Source organism: Tetrao urogallus (genome assembly GCF_951394365.1).
Source record: "Tetrao urogallus genome assembly, chromosome: 1".
Classification (NCBI taxonomy): Eukaryota; Metazoa; Chordata; class Aves; order Galliformes; family Phasianidae; genus Tetrao; species Tetrao urogallus.
Window position 1 is genome coordinate 15,944,525 of NC_136813.1, and position 17,439 is coordinate 15,961,963.

A 17,439-nucleotide genomic window follows, 5' to 3' on the forward strand; every position below is an offset into this window, starting at 1 on the left:
AATCTAGTGTATATATGCAGCTTAAAATACCGTGCAACATCTGTGTTACACTTTACTTGTATGAACAGGTTTTACTGAATATTTAGCAATTCCTGTAACACCAGGCCAGTAAATACAATCCTGTCATCAAACTAAAATAGATCTGACTTCTTTCTGGCCTGGAGGGGCAATTGCTGTGATTGCTCATCATTACAGTTGAAATTGCATACAATACCACCAATGAAAACAAGAGAGGCCGTACCTTCCTTTATCTTTGGAAGATCACTAGCTATAAATTGCACCAGATTTTCTCAAATGAGGGAGCACATTTAATGAAAGTTCTACCCTGTCATGTCTGTACTGTTTTTTGACAAGATGAATGTATTCATATTTGTTAGGGTATTGCTTGCCTGTAAGCTATAAAACATCTTTAAGTCATTCTGTCAAAAACTTGTCTCAGCTTTGAAGGGAGTTCTTTTTGGGGGAGAACTTAGAAGATTTTTTTCCCCTGTCTTTGAGGGAAAAAAAAAGGAGGACAAAATATTCACCTTTTTAAAAAATATTCATGACCACGTAGGTTTCATCTGCTTCTTCTTCCAGTTTGAAATACTCATGTTTCAAGCCAGGCAAGTTTTCCTACACAGGTGTTTGCAAAGATCCCTAACGGATGTATCATGACTCCTTCCACTCCCTCATGTTTTTTAGAATATAAACAGATCATTTGGGGATTTTTAGTTTGAAATATGTGTGTGCAAGGGGAAATTTTTCTTGCTTCAGCTGTCTGGTATGCATAATTGCCTTTCCTGAGCACACTTCATAAATCGTGATGAATAAAAAATGCAGATAATGGATCATCTCAGATCATATAGTACAATAAAAATGACTGTAAAGAGAGAGAGAAGGGAAGAGAAGCACATACCAGTTTTGAGTGTCACCTTAGCAATGGCACTGTGTTTCTGAGTTTTGATGCAGAAATTTTCTGTCAGATGAGCTGAGCATATATTTATAGGATGAAGTCCTAGAACTGATTGCCACTCCAAATAAAAATACAACCACTATTTATAACGGTGTTAGAACTAGAACAATATGTTGATGGGTAGAACAAGATGTTTCCATTTTTCTTAACCAGAATAGTGCAACAAACAACCAAGGAACAGTTTCTTTAGAAACCTGAGAGTCTTTCTACATTTAGCATGCAGAAAAACTCATTCTAGTACAGATTTTTTTTCATGTATTTTATGAGAGTAACTGGCAGTGTTGTCATATGCAAAAATGAAACCCGTATGAAGTGTACAGCACTGAATTCCAGCCATCTAAGCAATTAGATAAGTCCACAATCATGTTTCCACTCCTTTTTGCACAAGGAGAATTAGGTATTCAAGTAAGGCGTTATATGAGTGTAGCTGAGTAGGAAGAACACAGATGCCACAGTTAGAAAGCTGAGGCAACCTGAAAATCTGTGTTTTCTTACTGCAGTTTGGTCACTGTGCAAGCACCAAATATCTTTGTGTTTTCCTCCTGGGAGAAAACTTACAAATGAGGTGAGAGGTGTTGGGCTTGGTGATGCAGGAGGCTTTTGGCTTACCTTGCTTGGATGATTTCAGCCCAGTTGAACTCATGGTTTGCTTCATATGTATTTGTTCTCCTGTCAACATTTGCTGCTTTTCAAAGCTCCACATTTCAGAAGTAATCTGAATTTAATGTTTAATGTACCAACTTTGAATGGATTTTTACCAGAAATCTACAAGCTGACTTTGAGTCTGAAAGCCAGACATTACTTGTTGGTCAGTGAACTCCATGGCAGGAGTGGGAAGGTTTGGCATTGGTCTCTCCTTCCAAGACTGTTTACATACACTCTGAAAAAGACAGTTTCTTGGGTAAATATCGGCAGAGCCAATGGGAGCAGCATCTAGGACAAGGATCCTTCCTTCATCCCACCTGAAGGTAGAATTTTACCTCTGCAGTACTGTCAGCTCCTTCAGGCCCTATGAATTTTCTATCATTATCTTGGTGGCTTCACAACTTCAGTGGAAGACTTGAAGAACTCGTCTGCAGTCTGGACCTAAGGCACTTTTTGGAAATTCATCTTCGAATCAAATCAAGGAGAACAAAGTTATCTTCCCCACTGCTCAGTATGGGCTCTAACCCCTTGATTGTTACAGAGAAAATGCAGCATAGGTTTTTCTACCAAAACAGTGGTAGCTTATCTGCTGTCCACTGAATTCATTGCTCTCACATTAGGTAGGTTTTATCTAAATTCAGAAAAATGGATAAGCTCCATTTGAGGACTTAGGCATAGGAAAATTTCATGTAACCAAGTGAAAAACACAGTGACATCTTTAACCCTACAGCAAAGTAAAACCAAAGTAGTTTAAAACTAACAAATTTCAGATGTATGAATACTCAGGTAGCTTAGAATAGTGTAGACCGTAACTGTACTAATATTTCCCTGTCCCTGAAGTTTCTAAATCCTTCTATGGGTCGGTACCTATATTCAGAGACACGGTCAATAGCATGGAATAGAACTTCAGAGTGGTGTGTTGGCATTCAGAGCACAGCTGTGATGGTTGTGATAGCTACACAATCTAGAGTAGAATTTAATTTTGGTGATTCACAGCAACTGTATGCAGTCAACTCTAGGACCTGGTTTAGTAGGGAGGTGTTGAACTAGATGATCTCCAGAGGTCCCTTCCAACTCCTTTGATTTCACAATTCTGTGCTTACAAAAATACTATTCTGAGCTTTCCCCCTCCTCTCAGTTTTCCACTGAAACTGTTAAGGATTAAGTCGTGTTCTCTATTCTATTACGTCATATACCACAAAATGATCTCAAAGCAACACCAGATTTGATATCTGTAAATCTCAAATATTACTCTTCTTCGTCTAGTTAGAAAATTGTTTTGTATACAAGAAATAATCTAAAACTGAGGTAAACTTTATGAAGAAATCATAACACTGCTTTAGAATGTTGCAAATGCTCCTTTAGATTAACTTGCCCTGACTCATGGGAGATCTCTTTTGGATGACTGGTTCCTCACAAAACTTTGGTATCTGGGTCCCATCTGGATCATGAGCAGCACTCCACTCTTCTTCTGTGATGATGCAATACATAAACCAAGTCCCCTGAATGCTCCCCATTACAGGCTCAGTATCTGCCTGGTGGAGGTCATGGAGACAAAACTGTGGGAACCAACGCTGCAGACCAGAGTCAGTGTGAAAAAGGATATGTAAATACAATAAGAATACATAACTAAGACTGTCTGCTAGTGCCTAAGTGTCTTAGATTTCACAGCTTAAATCCTATTTGAATTCTTGCATTGTAAGTGGGTGATTTTCTCCATCCGGTACAGTTATAGATCTTCCCTTAAAGGCTTTTTCCTGTGGCAGCTGCACACTGAGTCTCTGTCATCAGGCTGAGGTACAAGTTCCATTCCATCCCGTATTTCAGGTTCGCTGGCTTGGCGTTCGGCATATTTCTGAAATATGTAAACAACATTTAAGAACGCTGAAAGCACCAAGGTGTAATTCATGAGACAGAATTTTCCTCCTCCCTTCCACTGAAAAGCTTGCCTTAATCCACAGTCCCTATGTCACTGTTTACAATCTGTTTACAAGGTGTCTTTTTAACACACCTACTAATAGGCTACATTGCCTCTGAAAACCTTTTAATGTTTTCCCATATCCTATGATTAATGTCAATTTGAATATTGTCATTATTTGTGTGTCTAACCACTTCATGCAGATAACACTGAACAATGCCAAACGTTGTGTCAACCCATGACCACTGAAACTGAGCTCTAACTCCGTACAGCAAAGGAGGAAAAAGCAATTAGTACTTCCAAAGAGCAGAAACTTAAGTTTCACTGGAGATTTGCATCTGCTAGGGAACCAGTAACTCTACACTCATGCCTCACCACTCCACAAGCTGTATTTCCAGAATTTCTTTTCCCTGTATTCAGTGTCATGTAATACAGCAGAGAAGCGAGTGAGGGGACAAATACAAATGAAAAAAGGAAGGAAAGCTGTGTGCAGATTATGTCCTACCTCTATTAGAAACCATATAGCAAGTGACACTGAAAACAGATCTGACTGGGAGGAGGGGGGCAAAAAAATTAAATGAATCTGTCATTGTGCAAAACAACTATTAGAACAGGCTGCCTCTTTAATAACAGGTTTTAGCAAAGTTCTTTACACCGATCTCCTGTGAATAACATAAACGATGCCTGCTCTTGAGGTAAGGACTGAATATGAAATGCGTAGCATCAGTAGCGGTAGCAGTTGAGGAAAGGTAATAAAACAAGCAATTGCACTAACCCGCAGCACTTTGTAGTAGTAGCAGTAAAGTCTGTGAGGCTGAAGTAATTCTCTTGCCACCGACTGTCCTTCTTTAGCAATTTTTTGTGCTTCTTCATCGTTTTCCTAGAAAATTGAGAAGAAACAGCAACAGATACCAGAACAATCAGTGAGCTCCTTGAAGCCTTGCTGGCATAAGTAATTTTATCAAAGGGACTATTCAAACCTGATTCTTTACAATTGCTGGTACGCTGCAAAGGGACACTGTTTAAATTTGGGTGTTTTTTTTTAAATCCTGGATTGCTTTTATGGTTCCCATTGGTAGCTCAGGGCTATCGCTGACACCTCTCATGGGCAACCGAACAGTTTTGAAAACAAAGTTGACTGTTGCTCCACTGTTTTGCTAAAGCCACAAGCCTCTTCAAAAGCAGCTCCGACATCTCCCACGTGTATTAGTTACACAGAAGACAAGCAGCTGTAGCCTCTTCTATGTAGTGCAATTTAAAGTTTTCCCTTTAGAAATGTCTGTTTGACTTACATTTAAAAGTGATGTGTGTAATGCCAGTGTATGCATTTCAACTTATGTACTTGCTCTCAAGTTTTGTAGGTGTGCATTTCAAAGTTTGCAGTATTCTCTTCTGATTCTTTATGAAGCACTGTCAGAAAAGAATTTTTTTTCCGTGTTTTTAACCTAATAGTTAAGCTTAAAATACAAATGGCATTTTCAGTCACACAGAATGCCAACCTGTTATTCTGAGCAGTGATTATACAGAGCAGTGATTCTTTTGTACATTCGAATAAACATGCAATAACTTCTGTTCTAGTCAGAACCTGAAAAAAGTGATAGAACTAATTAAGTAGGATTCTGGGCGTTTCTTTGAAAAGTACTCACATTAGTCATTATACAAAGGCTTTGACTCACAAAAACCCTTCTACACATACCTAAAATTAATTTGCAAGTATATCCCTGAATAGAGATAGTTACTTGACTTATGGCCTTCACCTCCCCCCAGTAACAACAAAATGTACTTCTTTTATCCCAGGATCTCAGCAGAGAGCTCATGCAAAATATGTACCTGGAGAAGAGTACTAAGATAAAAAAGAGAACTAAGATAAACTGTAATGCATTCATTTATTGAGTTTGTAATGTAACTTACCTTAGCCCATTTTATTTTCTCTAGCAAGTCCTCTAAGCTTCTCTTAACTGGAACATAATGTTTCCATGGTTTCAATACAGTATAAAAATGTTCATAGTATTGGGAATCTTGCTTCAGTACTAGGCTGTCACCCAGCAAGAGGTATGGAAACCTGTAAGCTGCTACAGTCCCATCAACATTCACCTGATATTTGTACTGCAATGTGAAGAGAGGGAAACAAAAAGTGAAACATTTTGCAACAGAATAGGAACACTGGCTACACAAAAGTTCCTCCTCTAGGCAAGACACAGTTGTGTTTACTAGTTCTCATCTTTAAGCCTGCGTTAGTGTAACGCAGATGCAGTTTCATGGTGTTCTGGTAACATTAAGATAAGAAGATTTGTTTTCAGCCCAAGACTTACAGTCAAGAACCTTGGTGTCACATGGACTTTTCCTGATGTGTATTATTCTATTTAAGTGTCCTTTGGCAGAACAAGGAGTAGAGCTGTAAGTGAATTAATATTGACCTACTCTTCAAAAGAGTAAATTTATTCTCACTTAAAACTATACAGAATAATTAAAACATTATTCTAAGAGCAACCACGAGTACATTGCTCTGCCAGATACCCTTGGCTGTTCCAGCACTTGTGATACATTGATCTCTGGAACAGAATCTCTGTTGCCATGTATTGTAATTACTTTTTACAGAACTCTGTCCCCTTTACTTTTTATACACAGGTTGTGTCCATTGTTTTTTTTCATTGTTTTACTTACTCCAAGTAAAAATCCTGATGGTGAGCAAACTAATTTCTCAATTTATTTAAAAAATAATCTTGAAGAACTCTATCAAGTATGGAGTATCAAAGGGACTCCGTGAAGAAAGGGTAGTGGCAATGACCTTGATTATGAATGGTCTAGCTACCCTGCAAGAACCAGTGTTCCCAGATCAGCACAATTATTTCATTTACTGAGTAGAATTAGCCAAAGTAAGCCTTGTTTTATTACTCAGTAAGAATCTGAGTGCAAAGTTAATCTGAGACTATAATTTGCTTACTACCTTGAAGAAGTCAAAGAAGCCCATCAGTGGAACCTTTCCCAACTCCTTTTCTTTCTCTCTGAAGAAGAAATACCCTGTTATTCCAGCATCCAGTAGTTCTGGATTTTCCTTGGATAACTTGACAAGATAGAGACGTTCTTCTCGGCTGTCTCGACCTCTAAATAAAGCTTGTTCTGTTTTGTTGTCCCAGAATGGGCCTATGAGCATTGAGTGATAAGATGAAAGTGAACAGTAATGAGACAGTTACGAAATGGTTAGTGCTATGAACAGGAACTTGTTATAGCAGTGATATTACACTTAGAGACAAGGAAAAACAGGCATGATTTCTCAGTTAACAGTCAACACATAATCACTTATTAATCACAGTGCTTAAACTCCCAGTCCTGGTTTGAATTTTTTGGTTGGAAAACTGAAAAACTTTTAAAAAGGAAAGTGGAGAACTGCTTTTACACTTGACAATATTGCAAATATCTTGAAAGCTATATGATACAATCAAGGAATCACAGAATGGCCTGGGTTGAAAAGGACCACAAAGATCATTTGAGTTTCAACCCCCTGCTATGTTCAGGGCTGCCAACCACCAGACCAGGCTGCCCAGAGCCACATCCAGCCTGGCCTTGAATGCCTCCAGGGATGGGGCATCCACAGCCTCCTTGGGCAACCTGTTCCAGTGTGTCACCACCCTCTGAGTGGAAATCTTCCTCCTAATATCTAACCTAAACCTTCCTGTCTCAGCTTAAGACCATTCCCCCTTGTCCTATCACTGTCCACCCATGTAAACAGCCGTTCCCCCTCCTGTTTATAAGCTCCCTTCAAGTTACTGAAGGCCACAATGAGGTCTCCCTTGATCCTTCTCTTCTCCAAGCTAAACAAGCCCAATCCCTCAACCTTTCCTCATCAGAGAGGTGCTCCAGCCTTCTGATCATCTTAGTGGTCCTCCTCTGGACTCATTCCAAGAGCTCTTCTTCTACATAAGAAGTTATAATCAAATTAGGTAAGTAAAATAATAATTGAAGTAATTATTTGTCTCTAAAGACTGTCACAGTAACAAAACTTTCTTTAGAGAAATCCACTTTTGTCACCCAGCAATCCAGTTAGGTCTTTGAGAAGTCACTTGATGATTTACAAAGGAAAAAAATGTCTATACTGTGTCCTCAAGATATTTAGTAAAGCCTGGAAAACTTCCTATCTGCTTCCTTCTTTCTTTTAAAAACACTAAATACATATCCTTCATTATTCTGCTGGGACTTTCTTTAAAGGCACACCAGAGTAGAGTAGGACCATCATGTAACTGGAAGAACAGCCGTACTAAATCAGTAAACACAGATTGCTTCAAACTGATAATGTAACTAACCAAATCGACTAATTTAAAAATGAAGTCACAAAGAAAAGACCATGAACTATCCAAATAAAAAGAAACAACTCCTCATAGGAGTTAAGGAGTTTTACTCCTTAACTATTGTTCATGTCAACTGCATCATCCCTAAGAATTCACGAATGTCTTGGGGAAAAAGACCCTGTCCGTACAGCTGACTTTTCCCTTGAAGCTAGAAAAACAATTCAGAATATCCCATTCTGAGCTATTTTTATACAATTTTTTTAGTTGTAAGAGGCTGCAGCACAGTACTAGTTTGCCAATTTCAGCAGCTATCTTCTGGATACTGTTAAGTTAAAATTCACCATTAGCATGAACTGGACTTCTTACATTTTGGCTCTAAATCTGTATTAATCACCTGCTTTGTAGCAGTGTTGGAAGGTTCAGGCTCTGTGAAAACGACACTGTTCCTATTAAGAGACCTCCCAAGACACTTGTGTACTAAAGATTATAACAAACATTATTTAAAGGCAGCTTCCTTCTTTGACAGAACTAAAACTCTCTTTTTTAAATCCAACTTCTAACTTACCCGTATTTCCTTGAATAGAAAGGAGATCATTTGTGACACCACGGAGGGTTTCAAGAGTTGAATGGGTTATGTCATATGTTGGAAGGATGATGTCTCTCGAATCCACAGAGCCGCACCATGAGATGATGGGAATAGGCCCAGGCGTATCATTGGCTTTTCGGTACTCAACTGGCCAATCTCCAACATTAAGATAAAACTCCACATTGGGGAGATGAACCTAAATGTATGCCCAAGAAAGTATAATAACACAGGTATAATTACACTGCTCTTTGCCACTCTTAAGTAGAACCCTCAGCTCTCATGTGATGAAGAATCAATAATAAACAAAGATTTTACAGATTCAGATGATCTTAAGATTCTAATTTCAAATTTTTGTCCAGCAAATAAGTATGAACAGAACTTTCAGAGGTCAGGAAGTCTACAGGGTTGAGTCTTAGCTCCTACAGATTTTCTATCAATTTAATTAACACCAAACTCTGATCCCACACATTAGTTCTAGCATGATTCCTACAGAGATACTGTCATCTTGATAAAAAAAAAATTAAATGTCACTACACCAATGACAAATCTGAAGTTATAACAATACATACAGTGCTGTTACATTGCAGTATGATTTATAGTTTTGCATAAATTATCAAAACTGATACCTTTCTTGCCAGTGACAGCAACATTTCATCAGAGAACATTTTGAAGTCTGTGTATTTCCCTAAGGAACGACGGTAGATGCGATTATTGAGAATAGTGTAATGAACAATAGCACCTCTTGTTTGACTGAACTTTGATGGGATTTCTTTAAACATTCGCTGCAGATCAATGGTGGGAAAGGGAATGAAGTCCTTTGTAATCTGAGGCTCCTGGGATGGGCAAGAGAATACATTCTGCCAGATCTCAGGGTCTTCTTCAGGGCAGTCGCAATATTCATGATAAACAGGTCCTGCAGAAAAAAAGCACTGAGAGTCTATATTTGTGCTTCTAAATCAATCATAATTCCCCAAACAAACAGGCACAGGAATCTAGAAATCAGAGCAGCTTGAAGTTTTTTAGAAACAACAAAACTACAACATCCATTTCAGAAACGAAAACAGTTGATTTTTTGTTACTTGTTGAGGGCAAAAATCCTCTGCCAAATGAAACTCCATTCTTGTGCTGCCTGCCAGCCAGAGAGAATAGAATTGATCTATTTGTCTGCAACTAAGGCACAGGTGTTTCAATTTTTGTCTAAATCCGAGCTTTGACACAGCAGTTTCATCTGGCCACAAGGTACTTCCATCGATGCACCACCAGCCTTCCTTTCTATCTTTTTGAAGTAGGACTGCTTACACAGGAGCCGCACAGAGCATGAAATAAAAGCCCTTACTTTATGGATTTCTACTCAAAACACGTTCTGTCCTGTGTCACAGTATCACGGCTGCCGGTAAACACGCATCAGCATAAGGAAGACAAACCGCTACCTGCAGGATTCAGGACAGTTTGATTTCAGCTTGAAAGTGTTCCAAAGTTTGTACTTAAGACATTTTACAAAAATAAAACATAGCCAAATTCTGGTTAGAAGAACAAGTGCTAAAAAGAAACAAGACTTTCCAGGAAAGTAACTTCATTATCCCTTTATTTGCTGAACAGATCTGTTTTTGAGACAGAGGTAAGTTAAAGAAGCAGATCTGGAATGAGAGAAATTTGCCTTATCTTCCCTGATTTTAAATACCTCTTGCATAACTGTACAGACCTGCATTGAATTAAACTGTGCTATGAGAAAAAAGTTAAACATTAGCCTAGCTACAGAAATATTATCTTTGTTTTCATGAAGCATCACAGCATTTAGAAATCATGGAGAGACATATACATTATGAAGTATTGGGAACAACACAAAATCCTCACTTTTGCAGGTATTAATTTCTACTTCAGATTAAAATCACAAAATGCTTAAGTGAATTGCTGATTGAAAAAAGGTAAAAGTACCATTCCTCTCTTTTTCCTCTTAGAAAATTTGGAGAAATCCATTTCTGGTTGCAAGAGTGAAGACGAGGTGTCCAGACACAGAGACTTAACATCAGAAGCCAAAATCGACGTGTACATCCTGTAACTTGGCAGTGAAAAAGATTGTCACTGCTTATTCGCTGTATGAAGGGAACATTTGTGATGACACTATATGAATATGAGCAACCAAACCTCTAATCTCTCACTTCTAGCAGTAAATTAGCCCACAGCATTTCTGCAGCTACATTACATTATATATATTTTAAAAAATTACCTTTCAAAATGTAAGGAGATTGAGCTACATGCTTATCACCATAAAGTATCTCAATCTTTAGCCCTTTTCTGACACTCCCATACATCCGATACCGCATAAGAAATGTGCCATCATTTCTATCCAGAGGGTGAGGAGTGTAAATTCTGGTGATCTCTTTTGGAGAAAGTGCTTTAATTACCACTTTAAATTGTGTTCTTCCTGGAAGTAGGAAAATAAAAACAGATAAAAGCACTTTAAGTGACTAGAATCCCATGTATGAAATAAGGTGAGAGCAAACTTCAACTGGATGAAATCCGTAGCATTTAATTAAATTCTGCACTAGAAATTTTTTGATTATACCAAGTTGGTAAAGTTCATCTCCAGTGACAGAATGCCATTCTAGCCATTTCTCTTGATCATGACATGCCTAAAAAATGGAAACCTGTAGATGAAGATAAAAAGTTAAAAATGATTACAACACAGAAAGAAAGGCTAACAGTTAGGGTAGCATGGTTAGGTTGTGGTTGGACTTGATGATCTTGAAGGTCTTTTCCAACTTCAGCAATTCTATGATTCTATTCTATTTTGAAATTTGTGGTTTTTACGATTTTGAAGATTAGGTTTAATCTTATGTTTTCCAGTTAGTGTTCTGAAGAACAATCATCTTCTCTAGAATAAGAGAGAGAGAAAAGCAAGCTAAAAGAGCATAGGAGAAAGGAATACTTGCCAGCCTGTGGAAAGGTAGCTGTAGCATGCAGGAGTCAGATACAAATTGTTCACCTTTGGGCTGCAGCTGTCTGTCTTGCATATCTAAAGTTCCAGCTACTGAAAAGCAGGGATAAGAGGGTGATAGCAGAGATGTTTCTTGGACATCTGTCTGACCTGTGCTTAAAAATCACCAGCATTTCATCATTAATGCCCCCTCACTTTTTAACTGGGCATGGAACATTTTGTGGACAACACGAGCACACATAAAGATAAACCTGTTACTTCCCTCTGTTACTGCCACACATGAGCATTGCCAGTGGTGTTCTTCAAAAAAGGGGAGGACAGTTTATTTTCAGCATTTGATGATTTAATCATTGCAAACCAAATACGTGCAATGACTATTGCCACAAATTAGCATACAGAAAGAAAATAAATTGAAAAATTCCAAGTAAAATCAAGCTGTTACTAAAATCTAAGTATGTCCCAACAGCATTCAAAGACTGAGATGTTACATTTATTTCTATACATTCCTTATCTGACTATAATTTACATCCACAAATAGTGCACTGATGTGGGATGTAAGTACAACAGTCACTTAATGATCAATCATGTCTTTCTTAGAGCATTAGATCTTGTAACTGAACGGAATCGGTTCACATGCAAGAGTCCACACATCAAATTAGGCTGAATCCCTGTGATTCCAGCTGTGTGTCTGCTGCCAACAGATGTCATGGTTCCTCACAACAGTTACCCTGAGTAGCCCAGATTCTTTCAGGTGTCGGAGTGGATCCCTCTATGAATTAGCATATGGTCAACGTCTCCCAGCAGAAGAATATCTCAAGAATGAACACACTCCTCTGCTTTGCATTCAAATGGAAGAATATAAGATATAAATTATTTGTAATCATCCCTCAGTTTTCTTATTATTCAAAGTCCATGTCAGCTAAACATACCAAAAACCAAGTCAGGATATCTTCATTTAACAACACACTGAGGAAATAAAATCATTATGAAGTAAGCACTCAATCTTTCTTGGAATGTCAGTGTGGTGAGCAGCACTACCACAGATTAAGGAACGCTGAATCTTGTGTCTTTGGTAGCAGGCAGCTCCATCACAAAAAGCCCTCATTTATCCACCCACAGTGGCTTCCAAAATTGCATTTGTCTCTTCTGAGAAATAGACAAACAGTAGGGTTGCCCCAGATACTCCGTCCACTCCTCAGAGGAAGGGCCAGAGGCCAACTCCCTTCTTGCTTAAGTGGCAAGCTGAAATAAATTAGCAGTGAAGTTATGCAGTGTGAAATTTCCTTGGGCAAGTAGATCAAGGAGCTCAGACAGACTTAAACTCCAGAACAATTTATCTGAATGTTATACTGGTTTAAATCTATATGTCTGTCACAGCCTTGGATCCCTGCAGCTTGTAGCTATGTGAGCAGAACTCATACAGACTGACTCACAATTTGGGAGCGCCACAGTTTGATTCAGTACTGCAGTACAGATGATTTGCATCTGCGAACTGCCTCATTATCAAAGAAGAAAAATACAGTTTCTTTTCAAGTATTTTTGATATCTAGCTTCTAGTTACATTCTGACACGACACATAGTAGAACTGCACTGATCAATTTAAGAATGTCTGTATGATCATGGACCATAAATCAGCCTTTAAACCAAAGGTCTTCTCAGTTTCTTTTGTCTTGCTGCCCCAAGCCGGGTATGCATAGTGCAAGGTAGTAAGAACGATGAGAGTACAGGGAAATATTTTTTGAACTTACTGTCTTTTCCCCTTCTATAAACTTCTAACAACGGGGCTTTAAAAATCACAACTTGTACACATAATTTTAGTAGCCTTTAGAAGACGTTTTCCATGGCTGCTTAAACTACATTTTAACGTGCTGGTATTTGTTCCAACAAAAGAATCCCAGGGCAGTAATTTTTCAGTAGCCAAGTTCTTTCTAAATGTATCCTTCAGCTCATCTTCGACCTGTGCAAAATTAAGTTGTGCAATGAAACATTTGATATTAAAAACACAGAGATTTATCTGAACACTGCCAGAGGTCTTAGTATGAGAATCTTTGCCTTTTTGAGTTTGGCTAGATCCCATGAGTAACAGACATCTCTGCATACACACTACTACCAGTCACATCCACCTTTTCCAACTTCCTTAAAGGCAGATGCCCCAAGCTGGGCATCCTCTCATTATGACTATCACAAAGTATTACTTGGATGAAAAACCCTTGAAATCCAGAGCAAGCCATGAAGTAGAATCACAGAAAAAAACGTTTTCTGTTGGTTTTATGTCTTTGCCTCTTTTCTGCCCTTTTTAGAAAACATTTTAACTGACTACCAGAGAAAACAAAGTTTGCAGTTATCATAAAAATGAGTCAATACTGAGAAATCATGAGTGAAGTACTACTTGGCTCGATCTCCTCATCCCCATGAACAGGAAATACCTGTGAGTGTTTTTGTTCTGTGCTGGTTATATACCGGATGGTCAATGAGGACGTGCAAATCTGCCCCAAAGCATACATCATTTTTAGCTGCTCGTGGTTTAGATGCAGCAAGCATTTGATAAGGGAATGGTGACCTGATAACAAAGCTCACTGGGAAAGGAAAAAGCCAGTCTCACTCAAAAGAAGGGAGGGGGGTAAGAGATTGAGTACTGAATAGAAATTATGCACTGGTGGCAATAAGATTTCTGTTTTTGATTTACAGTATTCATTACACTATGGGGCTGATGCCTCTAAGTACTTCATTGCTTTACTGAACTATAACAGTTTTTTGCTGATTTTTCTCTTTTTAATTGCAGGGTACTTCCACTTACATTTTTCTCTTTTTCTCAATCGAAAGAGTTGATACAAGAAAAATGTGTCCTTGTTGAATCCTTACCACCAGTACTTTCATTTTACCCTGAAAACCTGTTTGGGGCAGCATTTTAAGGAAAAAAACCTCCTATCCTGAAGAGAATCTAAGATGTGGACACAACTAAAATAGGATACTTACAGTAAATCAGATGATGAAAATTCTTTTCTGCAGGTTTTATTCCTTTGGTATATCTTGCACAGGAGGTATGCCCCGTCCTTGGAGGTGCTCAAGGCCTGTTGGGTGGAGCCCTGGGCAGCCTGACCTGGCGGGCTGCAGCCCTGCCTGTGGCTGGCAGTTGGAACTGAGTTGGCTTTAAGGTCCCTTCCAACCCAAACTGTGCTGTAATTCTATGACCCACATATCCAAAGAAGAATCCACAGAGTATACATTGAAAGTTGTGATTTCAGCAGTGATTTTTTAAATTATTATTATCTTTGGAATTCTTTCCAGGGAAAGAGTGAATTCTGCATCATTTGACAACTTCCTGAAAGGACAGCTCAAAGAGTTTGCAGGCTGCAAGTTGAAATCATTGTGTTGTATGCAACAGCACACATTAGTTGTTGTGATTAGACTTGATATTCCAAAGAATATGAGCATTTGAAATCTACTGATCGTCTTTCGCGTCATATTGGGCCCCAATACTGAGCTTGACCGAAATTCTAATCCACGCAAAACACAATTCAATAGCTTAGTTTTACAGATGGGAAGCCTCACCTGCAGCACTCTGGTCACAGTACTGTTGCTTATGCAATGGAGATGATGATGCAGATTTATCCCAGTAGGGATATTCTGAGAAGTATTTTGCTCATATTGAAAAGAAATGCCTTGGTAAGTATTATAATTATAATACTGACTGACATTTTAGATAGACACAGATAGAACTTGATAGATACAATAGAACTTGAACATTAAAATTCATTTGAAAACTGAAAGTTGCAACCCATGAGTACACTAAACAGTGCTCTTGCACTGGAATGTGGCCACTGGCACCATCACAGTGTTACTGGATCCGTGGTGCTCTCCTTAGAGCCCCTTGGCAGCGCTGTGGGGCTGGCACTGCTGCTCCCCGCAGCCATCCCGCACACACTGGGACTGGTGGCTGCAGGCCCACAGCATGCGTGGAACCCGGCCCTACAGCCTTAGTATAAACACAGGCTACAGAGGGCAAAACAAAGTTCTCAATGCTGCTTCTCTCGCAGCACTCATACTTGCAGGGAGAGCAAGCAGAGCTGTGCACCTTTTACCTTTAGGAACTGCTGTTCAAGTCCTGCACGGCTGAGACCAGCCCTGGTCTGGCAGTCAGTGTGTGGTCCTGCGGCGCTGCTCCAGAGTCGCACTGCAGTCCAGCACCATGCTGCTACAGGAGCCAGAGAGGGGCCAGAGCTGGGGGCCTGGGTTGCTGTGGGGCTGAAGGCACAGCTCTTGCGCTGTGTGCTACCATCAGCCATGAGAGAAAACTTCAGGTAAACGCTAGCTGTTTTCAATTACTTGGCCTATTCCTTGACCTCCCAAGCAGCAGCCTTCTGACACGCGGTTACCAAGAGCAGAACTAGGCTCCTGCACGGCTTCGAGAGGCCATGAATGTCAATTAGCTCTGCCCTGTACAGACTAGCACCTCAACCCTGTTTGGTCATCATCTCAGGTATCTTTACTATGGAACCCGAGATGCAGAAGTGCTTTTAGCCTAAATGACAGCCCTCAGGAGAAGGTTAACTTGAAGGCAGCAAGCATTCGGCCAGCAAAACTCACGCCCCGCGGTTGAGCAAATGGGAGATGGCAAGCACTCCTTGCAGCGGTGGAACAGCGGAAGCGCTGAGCCTGCTGGAGCAGAAAGCCGAAGCGAGCTTAGCGTGTGCAGGGGCGAGGAGAATGCTTTAGCACTTGTGCACGGGGCACCGCGATTCCCGTGCTGGGCTCCAGCACTGCCGAGAACTGCGCGACGAGCAGCGCTGCGGGTCCCGGCCGGGCGGCGCAGCGAGGCGGGGAAGGGAGGGGACGGGACGAGACTGCGAGCGGCTCCGACCGCTTCCTCGCGGATCCGCCGGCCCGGGCAGGGCGCGCAGCCCGCAGCGCAGCCCCGAGCACACGCACGGTACCTGGGGGAGAGCGGGAGAAGTTGCGTCCCGTCGCGCTGACCGCCTGGATGTAGAAGTAGCGCACGGGCAGTGCGAGCCCCGCTTCCAGCCCGGGGCCCCACGCCACGCTCCGCTCGGGACTGACGGCGGCCGAGCCCAGCAGCGGCAGAGCGGCACCCAGCAGCAGCAGCGCGCAGCCCCGGCTGCCCATGGCCGCGCCGCGCTGGAGCGGGGCCGGGGCCGCGGCCTCCTCCGGGCCTGCGCGGCCGGGCGGGCCCCGCGCCCGCTCCCCGCGGGAGATCGCCGCCCGCTCCCCCCGCCCTGCGGGGCGGCCCGAGGGGGCCGGGGCCGGGCGAGGCCCTCGGCTGAGTGGCAGCGCAGCCCGCCCCGAGCCGGGGCTCCCGGAAGAAGCAGCTGTCTGTTTTCCCCGGCAACGCGTTGCCGATGTTGTTTGTAAGTCAGCCGCAGGGCAGAGCCGGAGCGTGCCCTGGGCTCCTGCCCTCTGCGTGCTGCGGTTGGTCCCGTCAGCGGTGGAAGGGGAAGTGGCAATGCTGTCTAGAAAATTAAAAGTTTCACAAAACAAAGCAGTGCTGTAAGTTTACCATGATGGAAACGGGAAACACCCCTGATGGTTTGTCTCCTAAAGTTGTATGTTTTTTACCAGAAGCGTCTGCGCTTCCCTGGGGCTGTGAGCAACCTGATCTACAGGGAGGTGTCCCTGCCCATAGCATGGGTTGGAACTCGATGATCTTAAAGGTTCCTTCCAACCCAAACCGTTCTATGATTCTGTGAGGAAGTGAAGGTGCCGGTGGATGTGGGGCTCATAAGACTGTAAGGAAGGTAAACGAAGCTTCCGTGCCAGACTGGATTTTTCAGATACAAAACAATGAGAGCACAAATGAATGCTGCTTGTTTTTGAATATCATGAACCTCAAGTCTCCATGCATACAGACCATGACAAACAGGTTCTTTGGAAGTGGAGTTATTGAGCCTGGTTTCCTCCTTGCTTTTGTTTCTGGTCTCCCAAGCTCTCTCACCCCAGGTAACCACAGACCTCCAGCAGAATACCAAATATGACGGTCCCAGCGGGCAAGAGAAAACACGCACAGTGTTAATTTGGAGTTATTTGCTTATTGGCCAACCAGTCCCTCCCTGCTTGCTGCTTTCCTTTCCCTCTCCACGACATTTCTGGGCAGAG

The 17,439-nt window shown here is 41.3% G+C and overlaps 1 protein-coding gene across 1 annotated transcript; it reads right to left on the bottom strand.

Moving 5' to 3' along the window:
* Positions 1 to 3,329: 3,329 nt before the first annotated feature.
* POGLUT3 (protein O-glucosyltransferase 3) lies at positions 3,330 to 16,452 on the bottom strand (the record flags this gene model as incomplete). Its single annotated transcript, XM_079549854.1, has 8 exons — positions 3,330 to 3,455; positions 4,294 to 4,398; positions 5,430 to 5,624; positions 6,466 to 6,662; positions 8,370 to 8,586; positions 9,017 to 9,303; positions 10,618 to 10,815; positions 16,263 to 16,452. 8 exons carry the CDS (start codon positions 16,450 to 16,452, stop codon positions 3,330 to 3,332), a joined length of 1,515 nt encoding a protein of 504 aa, XP_079405980.1.
* Positions 16,453 to 17,439: the final 987 nt, after the last annotated feature.